We start from the raw sequence: 27,137 nt of genomic DNA on the forward strand, positions 1-27,137 counted from the left end.
TGCTCAAACAGCTTATCAAAGAGCATTTTTTATGTGTTTTTATATTTTATCTAAGGGCCGGTTTCCTAGCTCGGGATCTATAGTGAGGTCCACGTTATAATGGTAGTGGATAAAGTTGGAAGAATAGCGATGCCGATTCTCTGCATTTTTCAATTATATTTCTACACTGTCAAAAACATAATTGGCATCGTTGTGGACCTAGAAAAGGATAGTACCACCGACTTTGTCGAATGATAGACAAGGATAGCAAAACCAAAGTTGATTAAATACTGTCATTATAACGTGGACCTCACTATATAAGTTCTGGACTTACAGAGTCTGGGACTGAAATAAGCTCTCGGGTTTAAATCAACTTTCTGAGTCATGGGTTTATGTTATAAACTCCTGGGTCTATTGAGTTCTTGACTTATTTGAGTCCAGGATTTTAAGGCAGTGAACATGAGGGAAATTCTCAATATTTTGCTGTTGTATTGTTGGCATTAGGCCTATAGCAAAACAGCTGATTGCAGCGGGATAATTTAAATGTTCTCCAAACTGTTTTGTGACAATCATTTTTTGTCAAAATACGTTTCGATTTCTTTGTATTGTGTAGATCTATAAATTCAAAGCAAACCTAACCTTTAGAAATATGAATAAAAAAATAAGCATTTCATTTTACGTTATCATTGATCCTTACCATTGATTTTGGAATAAAAATTTTAGTATGTTTTGAAAAAAAAACTGGTATAATAATTTATTATTGTTATATTTTTATTATGTTGAATATGCCATTGATTAATAATATTCACATTGGGAGATGTGGTGATGGCCAATCCAAGGCAATCTTTGTATTATTTTCCTTGAACATTTCTAGGTTATGTCATACAGTCGTAAAATAAGGTTAGTTTTTTAAGTATAATATAATGAGGAACTTTATACCAAAATAAACTTGCAAATTATAAATAATTATGAATTTAGATAAACTAATCCAAATAATTTAGGTACCTATTCCATGACATCTATTTGGCTTTTTTACTCCAAAACAATAACTGAATTGTGTTTGCTCAGTTAAGTCTAGAACTTGAATATAAACCCTACCCCAGTAGAGGGTTTAAAATCACGCTGTTTCAAGTCCTGGACTTAACGATTTTTGATAAATCCTTGACTCAGAAAGAGGTGAGAATCTAATTCAAGTCCTGGACTTATAAGCCCTTCACTCAGAAAGCGAAATTATAAACTCCAGGGTCTAACATGACCTCTATAAACTCCAGAGTCTATTTAAGTCCTCAACTACGTTAATGTTGTTAATGCTCTGACTCGGAAAGCCAATTTTCTGACTCCAGAGTTTAAAGCCAGTTAAAGTCTAGAACTTAGCTCGTTTTCCGAGCTCGGGATCTATAAGTTCTGAACTGAAAGAGTCCAGGACTCAAATAAGCTCTCTTGTCTAAATTGACTTTCTGAGTCACGATTTTATCTTCTAAACTCTGGAGTCTATCAAGTTCTCGACTTATTTGAGTCCAGGACTTTAAGGCAGTAGACATGAGGGAAATTTACAATATTTTGCTGTTGTATTGTTGGCATTATAGCAAAACGAAACAGCTGATTGCAGCGGGACAATTCAAATGAGCATGCTCTCCAAACTATTTTGTAAAAATACATTTCAATTTCTTTGTAGGCCTATTCAAAGCAAAACCTTTAAAAGGTGAATGAATAAACATTTCATTTTACGTTATGCTGTTATTGATCATTGATCCTAACCAGTGATTTTGGAATATAAATTTCATTAGGCTATTTAGTTTGAAAACGTATTTGTTTTAAAAAAAACTGGAGTAATAATTAATTATTGTTATTATTAATTTATGTTGAATATGACATTGATTAATAACATTCAGATTGGAATATAAATTCCAAGGCAATCCTTGTATTATTTTGCTTGAACATTTTTAGGTTGTCATAAAATGAGGTTAGTTTTTTTATGCATAATTCTGATACAATTATATTCCAAAATGAACTTGCAAACCATAAATTATGAATTTAGATTGACTAATCCAAATAATTTATTTATTCCATGTCATATATTTGGCTTTTTTACTCCAAAACAATAACTGAATAGTGTTTGCTCAGTTAAGTCTAGAACTTGAATTTAAACCCCACCCCAGTCGAGGTTTTAAAATCACGCTGTTTTAAGTCCTGGACTTGACGATTTTTGATAAATCCTTGACTCGGAAAGAGGCAAGAATCTAATTCAAGTCCTGGACTTATAAGCTCTTCACTCAGAAAGCAAAATTATAAACTCCAGGGTCTAACATGACCTCTAAACTCCAGAGTCTATTTAAGTCCTCAACTATGTTAATGCTCTGACTCGGAAAGCCAATTTTCCGACTCCAGAGTTTAAAGCCAGTTAAAGTCTAAAACTTAGCTAAATCCCGAGCTTGGAAACCGGCCTTAGAATATTGTGCAATGCTGAACACCTTGCTCATTGCCACCCACTGTTCATACAAGAGGGTCTTTTAACTGTTTATGGCCTGTATATTTTCAGATCTGCTGTGAATACATTTGGTGACCTGGAGGTCCAGCCTGTCAGAGTAGACTCCCATGAGTATGACACTCAAAACAGATTGAGGCTGGATCTCCCATACTGCAGGTTGGGAATCCAGTGTGGTCTACCTGCCGGGAAAGATTATGAATAAGCTGCCCATTTCAGTGAGGAGTCTACCTGTGGCTGCCCTAGCAAAGGTTGAAGCACTTCTTGCAGGAGAATCCTTTCTACTCACTTAACGAATTCTTTGAATGTGACAGTGCACTGGTGAGTAGATATTTTGACTAATTTTGGCGCTGTGATGTCCACTGCTGGTTTTTGCATTTTTTGGCTTTTATGTTTTTCTCCTGACTTGTCTCTTGTGAGCATGCCCTGCATGCTTTATGGACAGAAAGTTCATTATTATTATTACTGAAACATAATCAGCCTAAACCCAAAGGGGTACGCTACTAGGTGCCACCCTGACTACTTGTCCCCTTTTAAAACCGGTCTTTAGGGGACAAGTAGACGTGAGCCATACCTGTCTACTTGTCTCCTTTCTGAGAAGGTGGCTACTAGTCGGGGGGACAGCCTGCAGCGAGGGTGCGAGGTGTCAAGTTGTCATTTTTGGTCATGACTAGTTGGCACCTTCGGTTCAGTAGGTGTCAAGTAGTCGGGGTGACAACTTGACGGCAATGGTATATTTTTGCCAGGTTACAAGTAGTTGTCTACGGTCACGACAACCTATCCCCTCGAGTCCACTCCACAAGAAATCACCATTCCAGCTGGCTCTTTATTTGAAAGTTGGAAAATGAGGACTAAATATCAAGTTCTATATGAAAAGGCATAAAGATTCCTAATTTTGATATAATAAGATATTTTCAACATCATGTCTTTGTGAGTGAACCTTTTCAACCATGGTGCAATCAAGAATAAGTATAGAAACAGACTGTATAGGAACAAGTGTATATAAATAATTATTTCTCCTCATATTAATTACCAGACTTCATGCAATACCTCAGTTGATACCCAAACTGATAGCTTCATCTGTCATATCATTGATGGATGAAAATTTGACTGTCCTAGTATTAGTTATGGGATAATATGACTTAACAAAATGTGTTTAGAATTGTGTTCTACATCTGGTTCAGTCATCAAAAGGGCTTATTATTTATTTTTTCCTGTTTTCAGCCAACTCAAAAAAATTTGTCCCAAAAATAGCAAAAACGGCGAATATCTCCCGAACCGTGCGTTTCACGGGAAAATGTTACTGTACCAAAAGTGCTTAGAATTCAATTCTACATCATAACCAGTGATAAAAATTGTTTGATCCCTCCTCCCTACGCCGCGGGGGTGTAAGTTGTGCAAACTCTGTAGGTGACCTTGACACCGGCATGCAAGGTGTCATGTAGACGTGAGGCATCCCCATCTACTTGTCTCCTTTCTAAGGAGGTGACAACTAGTCGGGGGGACACCCTGACGCGAGGGTGCGAGGTGTCAAGTAATCATTTACGGTCATGACTGGTTGGCACTTTTGGTCCAGTAGGTGTCAAGTAGTCGGGGGGAAAACTTGATGGCAATGGTATATTTTCACGAGGGTACAAGTAGTCGCCTATGGCCAAAATGACCAGGTGTCAAGTAGTTGGGGTGACAACTAGATGGCTACCCCCACAAAGTAGAAGGAATACTGTCATTCTTCAATTTCTTTCATTCTCTGTGCTTCATAAACATAATTTTTTTGGGTTATCTAGACAAATTGAAATCTGGTCAATCTGAGATCATCACCATGTCTTCATCAACGACAGCATTTATGCACAAAGCAAACCCCACCTTCAGCTTTGAATAGTGTACCCAAAGAGAGATTAATCTTTTACCTTTATGATAGTAGCGTAGCACATCAAATTATTAGCATTGTCGATAAAACAACTCAAACAGCAGAGAATTAACTTCGATGGACAGTATTAGAGGAGACTGTGGTTTATTACTGCGTGAGGTCTACTGTTCACAGAACTAATAGCTATTGGACTACTCAATAAATTGTTGACTTATTATTTTCATCTTGTTGAGCTGTGTGAGCTTGTTATCATTTTGCTTATAATTTGTAAATATTTTGAATTTGATTGAATCTGAAATTTGAATTTTGCCGCTTTTATGCTAGGCTACACTGCGTTTCTGTGTGTTTTCAATTCTACGCTACTCCACAGAGAAGTATTTTGTGTCCTTCTACTTTGTGGCTACTCTAGCTGTGAAGCTGTGAAGCTATGGCGCACACCGGCGCACTATGTGGAGTATTGTGACTGAATTTGCCTGATAATGTTTTGTCTTGTCTTGACTAACTGGTGTGCACCTAGCCTAAGGTCTTTTTAATCAATATAGTCAAACAACAAAATAGTACCTCACCAATTAATAAGTAATGGTGATGTAAGGGAAAGAAACAATTATTAATAAAAATGCAAATGTAAATATTATAAAGGCTGGGTTGAGAGTTTAGGTTTTTGCTTTCAACGGAAATATGCTTGTATTATTCAAAGTTTTTTCACATTTTTATAATAAACACAAATCACATGACAGGCGCATATCTGTTCCATGATACCTCGACGAGGTCAGTCCAGCTTTTTCTCTCTTTTGTTGACAGCCGTTGAGCTAGCTAGCAGCCACTCTCTGTCGTCCACCATCCTTTTGAGGTATCTCTAGTTAGTACATGTCTGATATTTCTTGAATTGTTTTATACACACCAGTTTTGGCCTTCCTTGTGCATTCCCTCCATCATTCTTCTTGTTATTTCCTCATATAAACGAATTTAGTCTTTTTTCAACTCGGTTATCATAGAGAGAGAATTGAACAAATCTAATTGAGATTAATTTTATATATATTTTTTGTTTTCAAGGTTGATATTCTCTACCCTATTTCTATTTAGGTTTCAAAAGGTTGGTATTCTTGGTATGGTAATGTTTGTATATTGCAATAGCTCAAATAATAATTCTTCATCCAGTTCCATGTGGATATTTTTCAACAAGCAATCAATCAAATATATCATATACTCATATATATAATATATATATATATATATATATATAATATATATATATATATATTAACGACATCATTTGTAACATAAAAGGTTATCATAAAGCTGGATTACTCTTTGATGATGATTTTTTCTGATGAGTCTCAAAATTAGTTCAAATCCAAACCCAAAGCAGGTGTACAAAATTGTCTAGTTGATAGCTCTCTACTCCTCAATGATTGGTGTGCTAGTAATAATCTTTCATTGAATGTAGAAAAAAATTCTGACATTATGTTCACCTACAATAGAAATTCAAACAATGAAGTAGGTCTGAACCTTTGAAATTTTTAGGTTTTCTTCTTGATCCCAAACTTAATTGAAAACCACATGCAGAGTTCATTGGTAAAAAAATAGCAAAGGGACTCTACTTGCTGAGAAGGTTGAAGTTTACTGTAGACATTAATGTATTATTAAATGTGTATTCCTCTCAAATACAAAGTTTACTGTGCTATGGTGTACTATTATGGGGCTCTTGTACTCATGTCTCAGAAGGTACTTCAAAAGAAAGCAATTAGATTGATTTGTAATGTTGATATGAGGAACCACTGCAAACCTTTTTTTACAAATTTTGGAATATTAACTGTCTATTCTTTGTATGTATTATTATTAGTGTTAGCTATGTACATAGTAATCTGGATTTTTCTAAATTTAATAGTAACATTCATAGATATGAAACCAGAAATAGGAATAATATCACAGTTCAACAGCTCAGGTCAACTACGTCACAAAAAAATCTTCTGTACATATCTGTTGAACTGAACAATTTATTACCACTAGAAATCAAGGCATTGCTTCTTACAATCTTTAAAAGGAAATTAAAAACTGTACTGAAAGCTGGAAGTTTATACAAAATACAAGAATTTTATGTAATTGACTGGACCAAATACTTGTAGGCTAATATCATTTGCATGTATTAATTGTATTATGCTTTATCTAGTACCTATTTTTGATGTCTATCAATGTATTGTTGACAATGTCTATGATAATAAAGATTCTTATTCTTATATAATATCAACTTACATAATTACCGGTATTATGCAGTTTACTTCTCAAACAGCTGACTGACGTCCACTCTTTTTTCGAGTAATTTTAAAAAAGTGATTCACTCAGGAGCAATCTAAACACAATTATTATCAACAGTCTCAGCACAAATATCAGCCTATCATTTAAAAAAAAAATTGAAATTGAGAATAAATATTTATTTTGATAAATTGATTATAATATTATCATATTTTTTGCGACTGCCACCACAATCTGCCAACAATAAAATCATCAAAAGTTCCCGCGCAATCCCAGACTGCATAGTGAAAACTTGGCTGAAAGCCTGAAAGGTTGCCTGTTGTTTCTAGTTTTGTTTTCGTTGTTTGGTCATAATTTATAAGTTGCTGTAAAATGATACATTTCCTATTTGCATTATTATACTGATTATTTTGGTGGTTCCTGAAATTTTGTAAGTTTTTAATTCTATCCCACAGTTTTTTTGTCCATAGAGACTACTAAGTACTAATGCCCTACCAAGCACAACGCATTGACTACTTATACAACGTGTTTCTTAAAACAAGATTCTACTGTACTCAGTATTGCATCTATATAAAAAGTCTTAGCTCATCAAACTCTATTTAGTGCACTAAGCAAAAACGCGATTATCTTGTAACTGCCCTTGAAGATAACTTGTTATTACTCAAAAAAGTTTTAAGGGAGTCATGGGAACTGGATAGCCAACAACATTGTATTACCTAAAGAATTTCTCATTTATTATGCCAATTACTTGAACGAACGAAATATGCAGTACATTTTATCAAAATATTATTCCTACAAAGACTACTTGCCAATAAGATTCTGCTAACTAAATTTTACTACAAGATCATCTCTAATTAGGGTCTCGGTCGGGGGAAAATGTTTTATAATGAGCTAGAAATTTTGGAACTTACCCACAACTATCACTCCCAATGGTAATTCCAAAACACAGTACACTCATGATGCCGGAAAACTTTTTACTTTCCTTGCCTTATTATACCTTAGGTAAGGAAAGTATTGCTTTCCAAAAAAAATTAGGGTACTCCAATTTCAAGTTTTCTATACGTTTCAAGGTCCCCTGAGTCCAAAAACATGATTTTTGGGTGTTGGTCTGTGTGTGTGTGTATGTCTGTGAACACGATAACTCCATTCCTAATTAACCGATTGACTTGAAAATTTAAACTTGAGGTCCTTATACCATGAGGATCCGACAATAAGAAATTCAATTCAAGATGGCGGATAATTACTAAAAAACCATGTTTTTCACAGTTTTATCGAAAACGTCTCTAACGATTTCCTTCAAATTCATACCATTAATAGCTATTTATAAGCCCTATCAACTGACATGAGTCTCATTTCTGGGAAAATTGCAGGAGCTCCGTAATATTCTTAAGAAAAATGGCGGATAATCACTAAAAAAACATGTTTTTCACGGTTTTCTCGAAAACGGCTCTAACGATTTCCTTCAAATTGATACCATGAATAGCTTATTCATAAGCCCTATCAACTGACATGAGTCTCATTTCTGGGAAAATTGCAGGAGCTCCGTAATATTCTTGAGAAAAATGGCGGATAATTACTAAAAAACCATGTTTTTCACTATTTTCTCAAAAATGACTTGACCTATTTTTTTCAAATGAAAATCAGTCTTTGGACTTTTTCAGTATAACTCCAGACATTACAACATTACATGTTTTCAACATAGGTAACCTTGAACCTTCTACTTCTTTAGTGACCACTTCTATTAGTATCATATAATAGTGTTAAAAGTGGAAGTGTTAAAATTAAAAATAAACTCTTCAATTCATATTGCTGAAAAACAAAAAAAAGTACTTACATTTCAAAAACCCAACAAGTGTTTTACCTCTAAATTCATCAATTAGACATTCAAACCATCTCCTAAGAACAATGTAGTATTTTGTACAGGAAATGAAACAGGATTTAGAACAAAAAAAAAAAAAAACACCTGGACAGCAGTAGTAAGACTGGTTATAGTTTTCTTTCAAGTATTGAATGTTCTGAATCATGTTATACAGTAAAAAAAATTCTGAGTAATAGGAATATTAACGAAATAGAGTGTGTTGAACTTCGTACCAAATTTGATAATTACAGATCATTCAAGATTGAGGTGCCTGTTGAATATATAGTGAGACTGCTAAATGCTGATTTCTGGCCTTCTGGTGCTCTGGTACGTAGATTGTTTGTCTCAAATAAGCAAGTTGTGAACTCTCGTGTTTTTTAGGGAGACCAAGCTCACAGAGAGTAAATTTGAAGTTATTGTTGACAAGAAGATTGACCTTGTTCTGGGTCACTGGAATGCCCACAGTGTTAGATCAAAGCAGAGTCTTTTTTCAATGTTTGTTGGAAAACATGAGCTTGACATATTATGGGTTTGTGAAAATTTTCTGACTGTGGGTGAGGCAGAGTTTCTCACATATCTGACCTTACACTTGCACTGCTCTTCACATTTGAGAAAATATTGATTTCACAGTGATTGATGTGCCTGCACTGTGTAAAGAACTTGACTTGGAAGTAGTGGCTGTGATGCTGCCTGCTCACCATATTATATCTGTTTCATTGTACCATTCTCCTAGTGGCAACTTTGACAGTTTTTGTGACTTATTTGAATGTTTGCTTGTTCTATTAAATAGACACTCCGACTATAGGATTGTAATAGCTGGAGACTTCAATGTGAATTTTATTGGTGATGACACAAAAACAAGATATGTTATGTATCTTAGAAGTTATGGCCTTTACATCACTTGTACCGAGCCCACCAGGGGAGCAGCCTGCTTGGACAATGTTGCTGTGAGCTTTCAGCCAGGCGTTTGCAGCACTCAAGTGATTGAGCTTGATGGTGATGACCACTCTGCCCTGGTACTGGTAACAGCTTTCCAAAATTGCAGCTCTTCTGTGGTGGATGATGTATCACCTTCTTGGCATGCCAACTATAATTTCAGGAAAAGACCTAATCATGATGCTGCTCTGATTCTTTTTAGAGATGCACTGGCCAGCACCCGCTGGGAGGCTGTGCTCCATGACACAAATGACCAGTTTCGAACATTTTTCCAGTATTTTCAGGATAAGTTTAACAACTACTTTCCGGAAATTGTCAAGTCACATAGCACTCCAAAAAAGAGCCAGGCCGTGTGAAAAGTCATATTGTGTGGTACACTGATGATCTTGCCAGACTCAAGGGAATCATGCTTGCCCTAAAAGATGGATGTGAGCATGGCAACGGCGATGACAGAGAAATATACCGTCGGGCCAAATCATCTACAAAAAAGTATTGAGCAAGCTAAAAAGTTGGCAACAGCATCTAAAATTGAGAGTGCACCAAATCGTTGCAAGGCTGCATGGGATGTGATAAACTCACATAGATCAATGCCGAGGAGACAACTTGATTTTGCAAGCCCTGACTCTTTCAACAGTTTCTTCATAGAGTCAGTAAACGACATAGTGAGTTCAATGCCTGTTGTTCCTGAGGATCCAGTTGAGCTTTTTGCTGCACGAGTATCACCCACGCACGCTCGTCTTTCTGTCTTCCATCCAGTCATTCCAATGGCCCCTAGGAGGATAGTCCGGCCTTTTAAACCATCCAGGAGTCCTGATATCTACACCTCTGATGTCTGCTTATATGATTCGGGAGGTGATTGATTCCATTTCAGACCTCCTGGCAGCAGCTGTCAACGACTGCCTGAGAACTGTTGTTTTTCCAGATTTCCTGAAGACCTCAAGAACCGTTCCTGCCTACAAGAAGGGGGACCACCAGTGCCTTAATAGCTTCAGGCCAATTCCAATGACTCTAGTGTTTGGAAAGGTGGTTGAAGCGGTCACCAAGCCTCAACTTGAGAACTTATTTGAAAGATAAAACCTTCTTTCAAGTATGCAGTTCGGTTTTTGAAGAGGGAGGTCTACTGTGGATGCCGTAAATAAAATTGCATAACGTATTGGTCTGGTGTTTGAGGATGGAGAGTCTCTGGAGCTGACCCTGTGCGACCTGAGCAGAGCCTTTGATTGTGTTGACCATTGCATCCTGATTGGAAACTGCGCTACTACGGTGTGGTGGACTCAGCGCTATCTATTCTAGAGTCCTATCAGGCTGGGAGGCAACAGGTGGTGGAGCTTCTTCCTGTCCACTCCCAGTGAGTCACGGTGTACCTCAGGGATCAATCCTGGGACGGATCCAATTTATAATTATGATAATTAAACGACCTCGACAATGATGGTTCAACGCTCTTGTTGATACATCATTGATGTCATCTGGCCGTGACCTTCAGCAGGTGTTGGAGATGTCAGCTGAACATTTGCGGTCTTCAACTTCATGTTTCCTGGCAAATCGATTCCAGTTGAATGCAAACAAGACCCAGCATATCATCTGCAGCCTGTCAAGAAACCTTCCTGGTGATCAAGACCCTTTCAAGCTACTGGGTTTTGTTCTGGACAGTAAACTCAACTGGGCCAGCCATATTCAGCAAGTGACCACAAGACTATCCAGAATTTGTTTTCCTGTTGTTGAAGCTGCGTGGTGATGTGACTGAGGCCTATTTTTAGTCATGGTGTATCACGCGCTCTTCCACTGTCACGTTTCCTAGGGCCTACTCATGTGGGGTCATTCTGAAAGGCAAGGTTGTGGGCATACTGAAGCTGCAAAAACGGGCTGCCCGAATCATCACCGCAAGCGATCGTGCACATTGTAAGCCCCTTTTTGTTAGACTTGGTATTCTAACAGTGATCTGCCACATCCAACTTCTCTGTCTGATGTATGTCAAGAAGAACCAGCAGTATCTGTTTAGAACTCGGACTGATTTGCATGAACTTTACACCAGACATCGAGAGCAGATTGATATTCCCAGAGTACGCCTTCAGAAATCTCAGGTGTGCTTCAGGAGTTCGGCATTGCAATACTTCAATAGGCTGCCTACAGGAGTAAAACAGTTGGATCTAAGAGCGTTCGAGAGAGTTGTATCCAAGCAATTGAAAAGCAAGGCATACTACAGTGTTGGTGAATATGAATGATGATTTGTCGGAAATGCTGTCTTGCTAAACATGCCTTATGTATGCTTGTTTTTGTGTATTATATGTTTTTGATGCCATCGATCCCTTATTATGGGTAAAGGATGCAGATTTAGGTATAAAGGTACAATCTACCAGGCTATATTTCAGATAGGTACCATACTTAGGCTACTTGATGTTGTCGCCAAGAACTGGATTTCCAGATCGGCAGTGTCATTTGGAAATCTATCAAGACTTGTTTGACTTAACTCATTTAAATTTCAACTACTAGACATGAATGAAGTGTCATCTCTATACTGAATGGAGTCAGTCGAAACACCACACGGAAGGTCGTTGATCAGCAACAAGAAAAGCAGAGGACCTGGAAGAATCAATCGCTGAGGGACACCAAACTCCACTAATGCCTCTACTCACCTTTTAGAACCAACACATAGAACCTGTGACCTATTGGATGGATATGGTTGCGAATATTCCAACTCACATTCCTTAATACCATAATGGGAAGGACAACTTACTCAATAAATCCCAATTATCACCACCCTAAAAACGACTTGCTTATGCCAAGAGAATTTTGCCTGCAAATTTCTTAGTTTCTATAAGGATATTATTTTGTGAGTTTCCATTGCATCATCGGGTAAGAATCCCTTTCTAAATCCAAATTACAAAACATTCAATAAGCTTAATTTTTATTCAATAACGTGTGAATACAACTGCATGTCAACCAATGTCTTAATCACCTTTGAGAAAATGAGAAAAGACTGTAATTGTTCTACGATTTGAATATTCTATAGACCTATCCCTTTTTATTTTCAGTAATAGGAACAATTTAGATCTTTTTAGTGAAACTTCCAGACTGAAAGACTCACTTTTACATTAGGCAAAAGGTTCCGCAACAATGTGCTGATAATTTTTTTAAGCAAGTATGATGATATATAAATTTGAGTTGAATTGCGTATGAACTTACATTTTGAATTGGTTGCAGTATTCTATTCATTCATTAGGCGGGCTTTAATCTGATGACAAACTGGTTACTTAGCTCTCAAAGTTTTTTGAAGATTTAAGAAGTAAAAAATAATTTGTAGTATAATTTGTTGTCCTGAAAATGGATAAGTTACCTTAACGGTTAACTTTATCTTGTGTTACTAGATGTAGCGTAGCAGCGTACACCTTATACAACCTGCTCTGTTCTTCTCCTAAGTTTATCTAACATTTAGGATATCTACTTCACTTCGACATCCTACTGAATCAAGTTTTTGATTCATCAAGTAATTTAAGAGAATGATTATTTATCAGCACCAAATCCTCTAAATCTAGTATTTTCTATTTTGCAGTCCTGTCAACAATGGAGAACAAAGAAGTGGTGGAAGAATCAAGTGACAGCGGTCGATTCTCTCCCAGTTCAGCTGGTGATTCAAATCTGCCAGTTGATTGTAAGTATCTACCCCTTTCCTAAGTATGAGTAGCCTATATATTCTGATAAATTTGTTTACAAATTACACAAAATTTGTTTCTGCTTTTGATTCAGCCATGATCATAAATACTGATTTTGGTTACATCTTGAATGTGCCACAATTTAAGGCTGTGCAAAGGCTAAAAATAAACTTTCTACTGGTGATATTATTCATAGTTTTTCAAATTGTATACCATCAAGCTATCAAAATGAAAAAGTTTTCTCAGGATAAAATTTTTTTTCCGATCATTAATTTTTGAGATATGAGCGCCCAAAGTTCAAATTTTTGGGACAGAACATTTCAAATTCGGTAAGAAATAAATCCATGAGATTCAGTGGATAAATTCTTCATGATATTGATGATTGAATTAAACAAAAATTTCCTGAAAATATCAGTTTTTAATAAAGTTATTCAATTTACCTAAAATAACTTTTTTGAGCTATTTTTAGTAAATTGAATAACTTTCTCACAAATTAATATGTTTAGAACATTTTTGTTTTATTAATTCAACAATACCATGAAAAATTAGTCCTCTAAATCTCATGGATTTATCTCTTACCGGATTTGAAATGTTCTGTCCCAAAAATTTGAACTTTAGGCGCTCATATCTCAAAAGTAATGATCGAAAAAAAAATGTTCTGAGAAAACTTTTTCATTTTGATAGCTTGATAATATACAAATCGAAAAACTTTGAAAAATATCACCAGTAGAAAGTTTATTTTTAGCCTTTGCACAGCCTTAAATACATACATTATTTTCATAACTCTCCAGCTTGAAGCTACCTTCGCCGCTCCACTATGTTTTCATCCTCACCAAAGTAGCAGGCGTAATTTGAGTACCCAGTACCTTCTATTTATTATAACTACTCTAAACTGTACTTTAATGTATGCCTAATGCTGAATACAGTATTATATGTTTTAAACATTTCACAATGTGACATTAATAGGCAAGTAATTCTAAATATATACGCTAATTCTCACGTTTATCTAAAATCAAATAAATTGAATATTAAGTTAATGATGATGCCTAAAATACTTGAATTTTACTTGATAATTTTATCAGTAATCATTATTTAAACATTATGCTTGACCGTTTTAATAGTTTCAATGTACTTTACTAGCAAGCGTTGGTGTTACAGTACTATAATCATATGTGCATTTTTTATTTATTCCATACAATAATTTAATTTCAAACTTCTTTGATCTCTCTTGAAGTTTTTGAATTGCGTTTTATGTATAATTGTTTGATATTATTTCCATAGTGTCTGATGTATTAAAACTATTTATTTGATATTCTATAATGATTTAATATCGGGGGACCGAGCTTCGCTCTGGAGTATAAAAGCATAGACAATTCGTAACGAAAGATTGAATTTATAGTTTATATTAATTATTCATTTATTTTTTCAGTCGTACAATTATTTTTACAGTTATATGAGGAGGCACAATAGGCTTATGCCCAAAACTGTCCCTTTTCAAATTTATACTACATTCCAAAACAAAATCTAGGTTAAGCTACTATCACTCATCAAAATAACAATTTATTCACACTTCAAAAAACAAACACATCAATTACAAATAGACACTATGAATTCTATTTAGAATGATATACTATTTTTTCTACAATATTTGTTAATATACTATGTACTATTCACAGCATTTAGTTACTATTTTGGACTTTCTGAAGTAAAAATGTTTTCTAAAAAAAAAGAGAAATAAACAAAGATAAGTTTTTCTTGCTGGATCATTCTTCTCGTGAGATCAGCTGAGGAATAACCCACACATGCACTCGTTCACTCACTTCTATTACGGTATAGACAGACGACAAAATTTCCAGCTGTTTTTCCAATGACCCACAGCGAGTTATCCCAGGGTTGAGACCTAGTGCAATCGAATTTTCATATCATAAACCTACTTGGTTCCAAATTTCGTGAGAATCGTTAGAGCCGTTTTCGAGATCCGGTCACATACAGAAAAATATAAACATCTAAACAGAAATTGTTCGTTTAATAGCATAGGAATATCGGGGCACCGAGCTTCGCTCGTTATTTCTATTTATTGATAAACAGAACACAATTCTCTAAAATGATCGTGTTTATATTTCACAGCTGACTATACGTTATCTTATGAATTTTGGGGATGCGATATTTTGATTTTTCACATACTCACTCGCTCACTCACTTTTTTACTATCCACAGACGACGAAAGTCTCAGCTGTTTCAGCCAAGGATGAAAGGATTATCCTTTTAATGTCGTTCAGCGAGTTTTCCCAAGGATAAGACCTAAAGCAATCGAATTTTTATATCATAAACCTACTATGTTCCAAATCTCGTGGATATTGTTAGAGACGTTTTCTAATATAAATAAATATAAATAACCAATATAATATACAGAAATTGCTTGCTTAATATAATAGAATAACTCTTATATTTCAGATTTGAGTTGTTGAAATCTTTTTCAATCAGTTTTCTATTTATTCATTGATTCGCAATTGATTTACAAAGTGGAAGAAGGCAATACCGTACTATTTCATCCTTGTATTTATATAGATAAAGAGGTCCATATCAGTAGATGGTCCAAATAATAATTTCCAAAACTACCACCAAATATTAATTTCCAGCTTTCAAAATAAAAGTTATACTGAAAATGAGAATATAGTAAAATTGAATGTGAAATATAAGTGAAACATTAATTGTTCATCAAGTTAAATCTATCATTGAAAATTCGAAATTTCAATTCTGAATATTGAACAAGATAAAAAAACAACACTAACAATGAGCACAGTTGTAATTCGCATTATCTCTGTATTAAATCTATTGCTTTGATTTTCCAGTATTTGATGATGCTGCCCACACAGTCGATAGCATTAATGAGGTCGGTGACGAAGATTCCATGGCGGGCTCTATTGCTGAAGAACCAGAAAAATCTCCTAAACATGTAAAACCTTCAAAATCAGGCAAATTAAAAAAATCTGATAAAGCATCCTCGAGTAAAGTATCGGCTAATGTAGGTATTCTATTGTACAAATTAATTAAAAACTTATGCTTTAGGAAAACTTTACTCTTTCACTGTCTAGTTTCTTAAACTTGATTTCTTTGACTTCTTTGCCAAATATGTTTTGTTTATTTTATTAAGAAAAAACTAATCTATTTATATAAAAGCGAAATCGCCCGAAATCTGTGTTTTTATTTTTTCAGCTTTTTCAAGAACTAATTGGCAATAAAATGTTCAAATTTGATATACAGGCTCAAATGAGGTTTAAAAATGTTGTATTGTAAGGGTTTTGAAAAATCGCCAGAATATTGAAAAATAACATTTAAGTTTCTCTCAGAATCGGCGGTTTTTGAGCGTTTTCTAGGCTCTTTGAAGAACTAATTGATAGATTATGTTGAAATTTGGTACAGTAGATCAGCTAGGGTGTAGAAATGTTGTCTTCTTGAGAGGACTTCAGAATCACGCCAAAGCATAGACACGCTAAAACAAAGGTTCTCTGTGGCCAAAGATACGCCCAAGATAAGCGGTTTTACAGCGTTTCCAAGCATTCCGATTTTTTGCGTTTTCTCAACTAATTCAGAGAAAATGTTCGAATTTTGTGCATGGGTTCAGTTAAGGTGTACAATGTTGTACAGGATGACTACGAGAACCATTTACATTTTAGAAAAAAAATATTAATTTTTCAAGATACTATTCATTTAGCTTGAGTCAAATAGTTATGAGTATATGTCATTTACACTTCGTACTCTTAGGGAAATTAATGTCAGAAAGGTGACGTCCTTCTTCACTGAGGGCAATTTTCTATTCTGTCCAGGAAGCTCTTCCACACTCGTTCCAGTGTATCCTTACAGTGTACGGGGTTTATGGCCATAAACTTGCTCTTTCAACCCCAGCACAAATAAAAATCACTTTAGGTGACTTGAAAGCGGCGATACAAAGCCAGGCGCTGGCTTACATTGAGCATACATGAGAGAGACAGAGAATTTGACTTCGGATTATTGTTAGGGGGTCTTTAGTGTATGTGAAACTCGATGTCGTCACGTCCCAGGGTGGTCGTCAGCTTGTGGGGAGGGGGGGTAAGTTGTAAAAAACGCGCACTTATAAAATCGCCTGTCCTGCAGTTACTATTCATAGTACAGCTTTTAATTTTCTCTCAATATTATGTACACATAACTGGCTTTCAATGTGGTCCTCTACATTTTTGCGATAAACCGCATAGTTTTTCCGTAAAAAATAAAATATCTGGGAAAATGTATTTTTTTATCATGAACTTTTTGTTATTTCTCGAATATTCAAGTCATTAGCCGACTTAGAGGAAAAATCTCCCAATAAACGTTGTAGGCCGTCTCTTCCTGAATCCAATGATATATATAGTTTGGGGGTTTCGATCATGGATGCGGCAGTGGGAGGGGGATAAGTAGCACTGTTACGCTGCGGCGCGGTCCTCCCCCATGATTAATGCGCGTAATGGCCTGTCTATCGCATCGCTCCTACCAGTCTATGCATGCAAATTATGTATTTCAGGAACGCTATCTTATGTATTTTCTGTCGCTGAACACGATTTTTCAACTCTCAAGTCTCAATAATTGATAATTCTCATCATAATATACAAATTATGGTCAAAATTCCAAACTTCATCTCATTATCATTATTTATGATTACATTGTAATGATAAACCATCTTGTTAGGAATCCTATATGTGTTTCTCAGTCGATAAAAAACTGATATTCCATTGAGAGAGAATAATTATTCGATTTAGTTCAATGATCACTTTGGAATTGCGAAAGTCAAGTAATGGAGTAAGTTAAACAAATAATATAGGCTACCCCATATAGAGCACCGTGTAACAGGAGTAAAATATTTTCTTGATATAAATTTACAGTTGAAGCACAAATAATGCCAATTACTCCCATGTGATATGACTGAATGTTTGATTACAAAGGAAATACAACTCTAAAGCTGCGTTTACACCAAAGTTATTAACGAGATGTTAATAACTCAATCTTTATAGATTCTATAAGATTGAACATAACTTATCATACACATGATGGACATATGTGTTTGCCAAGTTCCGTTAAATCTAATAGAATCTATAAAGTTTAAGTTATTTACATTTTGTTAATAACTTTGGTGTAAACGCAGCTTTATCAACTGATTTCTGTAACTTATATCTACGCGAATAGATACTTTTCATCTGGCTGAGTTTGACTGATTGTCTTGGGGTGGTACTTGAATGAAAGTGGAATGGGAGATATCTTTGTTGAATTTGAAATATTTGGAGAGAATACTGTTGAAAATCTATTGAGGGGAGATCAGTATAATTAAGGTGTGAGAGCAAGCAATCAATTCAATGAAACAACTACAAGGACTCATGAACGGTTCAAATATGAGAGATTGTCAAAGTATATTTGAAAGAAGTCAGGAGCTATTTGTGGAGTTTTTTTTTAGAATAACAATGTAAAATCAATGACTACTTGAAATTTATGACTGATTATTGTAACATAGTTTAAATGATCTTAAATTGTATTCATGCTCATAAGGAAGGACTCTGGTATTGCACATAGAAACTGTACGAGAAAAGATCCCATACTTTTTTCATTCAATCACACAAACTATGTTATGGAGTCTGTGCTATATCTAGAAAATATAAAAAAATACCCATAGAAGTAGAAAATAATTTCCAATAAGGAAACATTAACTCTATACAGTCAATACATTGACTCTCTGTCAAATGAAATCTTGAAAATTCCATAAATGTGACAACCGATCATGCTTTGGAGCAAACTTCTGAATGAAATTCGATCATCCAAAACTGAGTGATTGGAATAGCTAGTTCTTCAAAGGCTTTCCTAAAATGGCTGCTACTATATAAATAAATCTTCCATCAAAGATATTCTGTTCAAGTATGTTGACATCATTATGGAGATTGTGAAGAAAGTCATCGAATGAAGTAAAACAAGAATAATGAGAGATGATAATGATTTCCAGAAGCATAACCTTCTTAAGAGAACATTACATTTTTCTTCAAGACTCTGATGGACAACAGAATCTGCATAATGTTATCAATGGTCTGGAAGCAAGTGAAGAAGTGTGTGATTCTCTTTTGAACGTATAGAAAGAAATAGTTATTCGGTCTCCAACGATTGTTATCTGAACATAGTTGTGGCAAATTGTAAAAGTGTATTCTCACCTATAAAAAGAAACAGAGTTCTTTCATTCTCCACAATGCAATCAAACAAAAATCCTAGTCTTAGTTAACTCTAGAACAAAAAGATCATTCTGATATCTGTATTTTTACTAGGTAGCTGTTTAAAGATGATTCAGCATTGAAGTTTTAGTGCAGCATGCATTTCTACAATAACCGCAATCTCTGTCAACATCTGATGGATATTTGAAAAAAAAACTTTTAATCTCACTTGGCCCATGGAATTGTAAGTGAAGCTAGTTGTGGATTTGACTAAATCCCTAAATATCGTTGACAAATTCGCATAATGATGACATGGCTCTCCTGAATTCAACTCCTACTTCACTTTTCAAAACTTCAATACGCTGCAAGATTATGGAAACTTTGTGATGAGAAGAGTTATAAAAATTCTCAATAAAGATGGAGTGATACAGGTGGACATAGCTTTTCATGTCTATGGTCTAAAATCAAACAAAGGTAGTGAGCATATTAGAAGCAGCAGAGTAAAAGAATCACTCCAATAATATGCTCTCCAAACCATCGAGACTTGATTTCTAAATCTGTGGCAGAGATTTATTGATGTGACATGTAAGAATCTATAAAGTGCAGGAATACATACATTCATTCATTCATTTGCGGATAAAATTACAAATCATATGAATATGTTTGGGAAAGAATAACGGGCATGGCCCAAAACTATTCGAATCCCAAATTTTGATACTGAATAACTTGTTACCATTTCAAAACAGTCTGAACGGGAATACCATAATGGATGAATCAATCAAAAGTTAGTGAAATATCATTATAATAATACTGTTAGAAATAATATGATTGAATATTTAAATTTTCTTTTAATTTTGATTTGACACATATCTATTATTATATTGGATATAATTTCTCAAAAGTTCACGACAAACGAAAGATTAACATTTTCATACTAAACATAATCATTATGATAATGAATGAATGATGAATTCCATTTCCACCATGAAGAACTAAGAGATTCCACAAATATTTCTTGGAAATTAACTGACCACTATATCAAGTAAGCGTGGCCAGTGTGCAATTAATAATATAATTTAGCCTGCAGCGCATCACGATAAATTAATTTGAGATTAAAACGATAGAACATAAAAACATATAAATATTATCATTATTCTATCCTAATATATTTCTTGAAACCCAGGTTTCGTTTATTTCAAACAGTCATTTCTTAGTTTCCTTGCAGAATGAGATGAAGTTTGAAATTTTGACCATGATTAGTATATTATGATGAGAATTATCAATTATTGAGACTTGAGAGTTGAAAAATCGTGTTCAGCGACCGAAAATACATAAGATAGCGTTCCTGAAATACATAATTTGCATGCATAGACTAGTAGGAGCGATGCGATAGACAGGCCATTACGCGCATTAATCATGGGGGAGGACCGCGCCGCAGCATAACAGTGCTAGTTATCCCCCTCCCACTGCCGCATCCATGATCGAAACCCCCAAACTATATATATCATTGGATTCAGGAAGAGACGGCCTACAACGTTTATTGGGAGCTTTTTCCTCTAAGTCGGCTAATGACTTGAATATTCGAGAAATAACAAAAAGTCCATGATAAAAAAATACATTTTCCGAGATATTTTATCTTTTTACGGAAAAACTATGCGGTTTATCGCAAAAATGTAGAGGACCACATTGAAAGCCAGTTATGTGCACATAATATTAAGAGGAAATTGAAAGCTTTACTATGAATAGTAACTGCAGGACAGGCGATTTTATAAGCGCGCGTTTTTTACAACTTACCCCCCTCCCCCCAAGCTGTCGACCACCCTGGGACGTGACGACATCGAGTTTCATATACAATAAAGACCCCCTAACAATAATCCGAAGTCAAATTCTCTGCCTCTCTCATGTATGCTCAATGTAAGCCAGCGCCTGGACTATTACTGAAGTGGCGTACATCACTGAGGATACACTGCAATGAGAGTGAAGCTCTTCCACTGAACAAAGTAGAAAGTTGCCTCAGGAAAGAAGGACCTCACCTTCTTGACATAATTTTCTCTACAAAATGAAAATGGCATACTCACAACTATTTTACTCGAGTTGAATGAATAGTATCTTGAAAAATTAATATTGTTTCTTATTGCTAAAATGTAAATGTTTCTCGTGGTCACTCTGTAAAAACTTGAAAATTACGCCAAAGTTACGCCCGAAATCGGCGTTTTCTTAGCTTATCAAGAGAAAATAAACAGAGAATTTGGCAAAAACTAGAAATTTTGTGTTAGAAGGGCTTCAAACTTTTGCCTCAAAAGATACGACCAAAATCGACGTTTCCCTGCGTGGTGTCAGTCATTGTTGATTAAATCGATCATAAAAATTTGTATTTGACGAGAAGAAGCAAGCTCAGATGAATGCAGGCGAGCGAATCGATTCTGCTTTTCTCATCCCTCCTGAGCCGGTGGGGTGGCCCAGGGGGTGGAGACGGATAAGGCGAGTTAAGCGAGTCTGCCGGCTAGTATAAAATAAAAATTATTATTTTGTTTTATCAAAATCATAAAAATTTTCCTCTCAATCTGAAAACTATTAATAAATTGATAAATTATTGAAAAATTTTCATGGAAAATCTGTGCTGAGGTTGAAGATGAAGTTGTAAAATTTTTTTCTTATAGTGTATATGAAATAAAAACCATTTCTTTAATTTATTCCTCTAAAATTAGTCTGTCTCCAATAGTGACCTTCAAATTGTAGGAGAGAAACACAAGGAAAAAAATTTTAAGTTCTATCTGTTCTCACATTTGTATTTATTTTCTAAATATTCTTTTTCAGGACATAGAGAAAGATACCAAACAGAAAGCGGAAGAAGAGAAATGTTATAAACGAATAATGCATTTATTAAATTCCAGTAAATTTTTCACTTCATTTCTGTTGAAAAAGCTGGAACAGTCTGGTTTGAACCAAGACAAGTGAGTAGAAAAATTAAGTTTGAAAAGAAATGTTATGTTTACGATGAGGTGTCACCGTGCTCCGCCCGCAAGGGTTTGTTGAAGCACAAATAGATTTAATTCAGTTTTATAGTTTCATGCTAATATTTGAAGTATTTACAACTACTGTAATAATTTACGAAAGAGAACCTATTTGAATGGGCTTTTATCTTAGGCTGGCCACCAATGGTTGAACGAGCATGCACCATACACAGTCGACTTACACTGTTTTGTCATTACAGCTGTGATCACAGGAAACGCTTCCAGCAAAATGTTTGAGGCTAGGTTTTTGTATTTCCAATTCATGTTGTTTATTTTTCTTCGCTGCTCTATTCGAGGTTAAACGATTTTTCTATCATTATAAATTGTAATTTTCTAGTGGCGTATTTTTTGTTACCGTATTTGTTGTTTATTTTATGTTAGAAGCCTCTCGCTGATTTAGTGTATGTGCATGCGCGTTCAACCGTTAATAGCCAGCCTTACATAAACTTTGTATCACAAATAATATAGTAATAAGCCTATGACCACCGTCGGTAAATTAAGAATATACAAAATTTCAAGTTGATCAGTTTATTAGTTCAGATAAGATGATGACATGTAAACATGTATTTCGTATTCCGTACATTTATAAGCCAATCCTTCTTTACATAAAAAGTGTTCCTCAAAAGGTGTTACAGCCGAAGTCCATTGCATGATTCTACATGCAATTTGCAACAAAAAATCTCCAGTATAAATATTTTGTATCGACTTTAGTTGGTTTTTGAGATAAAGGCTATCGATTTATCGAAATTTTTGAAAAACGTCAATAACTAGAAAACTATTAACTTAGTCACAATTTAATTCTAAGGATGGTTGGAAAGAGGAAAAAATTTCTAATAAGATTCATATAGCTTTTTCCTTTGTTTGACGTTTTTGAACTTTTTAGGGGCGCTTCAAGTTGAAAAAAGTACATTCGTCTAGTTCAAAGCCAAATTTCAAATGGTTTGAACGCTCATGAAAAGTTTTTTAAAACGTCAAACAAATTAAATTGGTCTTATTGGAAATTTCTTCCTCTTTCCAACCATATTCTTAAAATTAGATGTTGACTGCTACTTTTCAAGTTATTGACGTTTAAAAAGAAAAAAATCGAAAAATATATTTAAATATCTCGAAAACTTGTGTCTATATTAGAAAATTTTACTACAAATATTTTGTTACGAATTTCATGTAGAATTATGGTCTTCTACTGTTTACAACTTTCGTGGGATTCTGTATATGAAGGAAGGATTGAACCTCTGTAAAGTATAGATTGGTGAGTTTGGTAAGAATATATTTTGTACTCCGGCAGATTATGACATTAACGTCTATTGATAGTATTCAATCAATGATAGTAGCATGCATGAGTTTTCCTAACTAAAAATATAGCAATTTGAAGAGAATGTCAAGTTTATAGAATAGCAATATTCATGCATTCAATAAGTTATTTATAAAAATGACGACCAATTAAATCTGAATGTTTGAGTTTTCTGTTTGAGCTTACTAATAATAATAATGTTATAAGAAACTTATTTCCCTTGTTTGTTCTAGGAAAAATCAGATCAAAACTGAATCAGCTTCTGACAAATCAGAATCACCTTCGACAACTAAACAGGTATTGACTGAAAGTGCATCAAATGAAAAGAACGTGAGAGGTAAAAGACCTCTGGATGATGAAGATAAAGATAATCCAACAAAGAAATCTAAGAAGAGGAAGAAGATAAATGTTGATATAAGTGATGTGCTAACAAAAGAAGTAAGTAAATGAGAAGTGACATATTTCCTTTCATCTTTTAATTATTTTACTCTCGGAGTTGAATGTGTAATAAAGTGTTGTACCTAAAAAATGCTTCTACGTAAATATAATCGGTGATTTAGATGAATATTGATGATTGAGATATGTGATCCATTAGAGTTTCCCAAAATTACATGTTTTTATCAAATTTAAGAGAATGAAAATTATAGTTTGTCTGTTTATTTATTTATTATAATAAGTACAATTACGTATTGTTCCTATTCTAATTTATAAAACACATAGTCAAAAAATATAGGTTTTAAAAGTCGCATTTCAAATGAACCATTTAAATTCCAACAACAATAGAACAAAGAAAAAAGTTGAAATAATTAATACAGTTACATAGGATGAGAGAGAAATGAGTTTTTAAGAACTAAGGTTAGGGAAAAAGAGAAACATCAACTTCTAATAGGAATAAGAAAAGTATTTTATTCAAAATGTGTGTGTGGTTCAATTTTTTTAGTAATATCAATTTAAAAATTGAGTGTTGATTGAAGTTTATTAAACAAGTACGATTTTATTATCTTACTGATCAGTACTGATCAATATTATCAGACATAGATGAATATTAATAACTATTGATATTGTTGAATAAAGTTGTTATTACTATTAATAATTATAGTTGGGTAACTTTTTCATTGGTTGTTCAATCGTCATGTTCGAGACTGGTAAAATTATTTATAATGAAGTGGATTTTTTAAAATGTCAGCATTGATTAAACGGGAAACATTGGTGTTTTCTGATAAGGAATGCTGACAGTGAATCCCACTATAGGTAGTCATTTACTAAGTTGGAAAACATATTGAAGGAATAGAACTCGGATCATACTCTTATCAATACGGTTAATAATACTACTAAATAACCAAATAAAATAGCTTTATTGAGCCTTCAAATGATGAATAATATTGAAGTTATATGAAGTTACATAGTCAGCACGTAGACGACAATCATTGCCAGTCTATAATTATTATTAATCTAAAAAACTCAGTCAATAAATTGAATATAAATATACATATCAGAATGTAAGTTATAATGAACTAGCAGGTAACCCGTAAGATGATAGATAGATGGATTATATATCAGTATCTTTGAATTAGAATAACTTTTGAAAGGTTTGAGATATCGATGTGCGGTTTTCACCATACTTTCTCTTGAAATCCTGTATCGAAATCATGTATCATATGACCACCTTCCAATTAAAAAAAAATGATGTTGGATTCAAAATGGTGGTTCAAAAATGGTAGACGAAATTTGGGTGCGACGGAAAACCTGTTTATATTATTCGAGAATTCTTCATAACAAAGAGAATATCCAGTAATTTTATTGACATTGAAGAGAGCTTTGACCTGGATTCTGATCATTCAGCTGTAATTCTCACACTCAGTGAACGAATAATAAAGAAAGAAGACAGACCAATGTTAGTCAACAGAACAACAGACTGGGAAGCTTTCAAAGTGGATTTGGATAATGAAATCAACTTGAATATTCCACTTAGAACAGCTGAGCAATTAGATGAAGCTTCAGAAAATTTCATGTGGCAAATCCAGAAATCAGCCTGGAAAAACACTAGACGATACACCAGGAAAACAAAAGGATGCAATTACCCACTGGAGATTCGACAACTTGTTTTAGAGAAACGAAGGGCAAGAAGAAGATGGCAACAAACAGACCAATTTGTCACCAGTGATCCTGCTGACAAAAATATATTGAATAACAAAACACAACAATTGAGAAGAGAGATAAGGAAACTGATGCCAGTACAGATTATTCATTATGGAAAGCAACAAAAAGAATTAAGCGACCAATATCACAATCCCCTCCAATCAGAAAACCAGATGGTACTTGGGCAAGAAATAACAGAGAAAAGGCAGATATATTTGCTAATCATCTAGAAGAAATCTTTCAGCCAAACAACATTCAATCTGAAATTGATCCTGAAGAAGATATAATAGATGATTTAGATACAGAGATTGATCTAGTTTCTATAAATGAGGTTCAAGAGGAAATAAAAAATAATCTGAATACCAAAAAAGCACCTGGGTTTGATCTGATTACAGGTGAAATCTTGAAGAAACTTCCAAGGAAAGGTATTGTCATGCTAACATATTTATTCAATGCATCACTCCGATTACAGCATTTTCCTTCAATTTGGAAGGTGGCAGAAGTCATTATGCTGCAAAAGCCTGGGAAATGTCCTCAAGAAGCAAAATCGTACCGCCCAATATCTCTTCTACCTGTAATTTCAAAGCTTTTTGAGAAATTGCTAATGAAGAGATTGGCTCCCATCATAAGTAGCAGGAATCTGATACCAGCCCATCAATTTGGTTTCAGGCAGAAGCACTCAACCCTGGACAAGTACATAGAATCACTAATGTAATAGAGAATTCATTGGAGAAAAAATGTATATGCTCAGCAATCATCCTTGATGTGGCACAGGCATTTGACAAAGTGTGGCATGAAGGACTGATCAATAAACTTCATAAAATTCTTCCCACTCCACTTGTAAAACTTTTAAAATCATACATCACTAACAGATAGTTCAGAGTAAAACAAGGTGATGACGTCTCTGAATTAAAGGAAATAAGGGCTGGAGTTCCACAAGGTAGTGTTCTTGGACCAGTTCTTTATGTGCTGTACACAAGCGATCTTCCTGAATTGGATGCAGTGACAATTGCTACTTTTGCTGATGATACTGCAATACTGGCAGAAGGGGAAACAGTACAAGAAGCAGCCACAAAACTACAGAATGCTAGCAACAAATTCAGTGACTGGACAAAGAAATGGAGAATTCGATTGAATGAGATGAAGTCCATTCATATCAACTTCACAAACAAAAATATCAATGATCCGATTCGTATAAATCTAAATGGGAATGTAGTACCACACAGCAACACAGCAAAATACCTTGGAATGACTCTTGACGCCAAGTTGAAATGGAAAGAGCATATCAAGATGAAAAGGAGTGAGCTGGGACTCAAATACAGTAAAATCTATTGGCTGTTGGGCAGACAATCACAACTCTCATTGGACAACAAAATATTGATTTATAAACAAATTCTAAAACCTGTCTGGACGTATGGAATTCAGCTTTGGGGCTGCTCTAGAACATCTAACATCAATCAGATTC

At 34.6% G+C, this 27,137-nt stretch overlaps 1 protein-coding gene across 1 annotated transcript in view; it reads left to right on the forward strand.

Moving 5' to 3' along the window:
* The first annotated feature begins 6,862 nt into the window (after positions 1 to 6,862).
* LOC111050423 (lymphocyte-specific helicase-like) overlaps positions 6,863 to 27,137 on the forward strand; it is a 73,542-nt gene continuing 53,267 nt past the window's right edge. Inside the window, exons 1-5 of the mRNA XM_039439387.1 lie at positions 6,863 to 7,014; positions 12,929 to 13,027; positions 15,881 to 16,053; positions 22,046 to 22,182; positions 23,767 to 23,971. Of these exons, the coding sequence (XP_039295321.1) occupies positions 12,940 to 13,027; positions 15,881 to 16,053; positions 22,046 to 22,182; positions 23,767 to 23,971 (603 nt within the window). The 5' untranslated portion in view covers positions 6,863 to 7,014; positions 12,929 to 12,939. The remainder of the gene's footprint in view (positions 7,015 to 12,928; positions 13,028 to 15,880; positions 16,054 to 22,045; positions 22,183 to 23,766; positions 23,972 to 27,137) is intronic.

Source organism: Nilaparvata lugens, chromosome 1 (genome assembly GCF_014356525.2).
Source record: "Nilaparvata lugens isolate BPH chromosome 1, ASM1435652v1, whole genome shotgun sequence".
In the NCBI taxonomy this organism is placed as follows: Eukaryota; Metazoa; Arthropoda; class Insecta; order Hemiptera; family Delphacidae; genus Nilaparvata; species Nilaparvata lugens.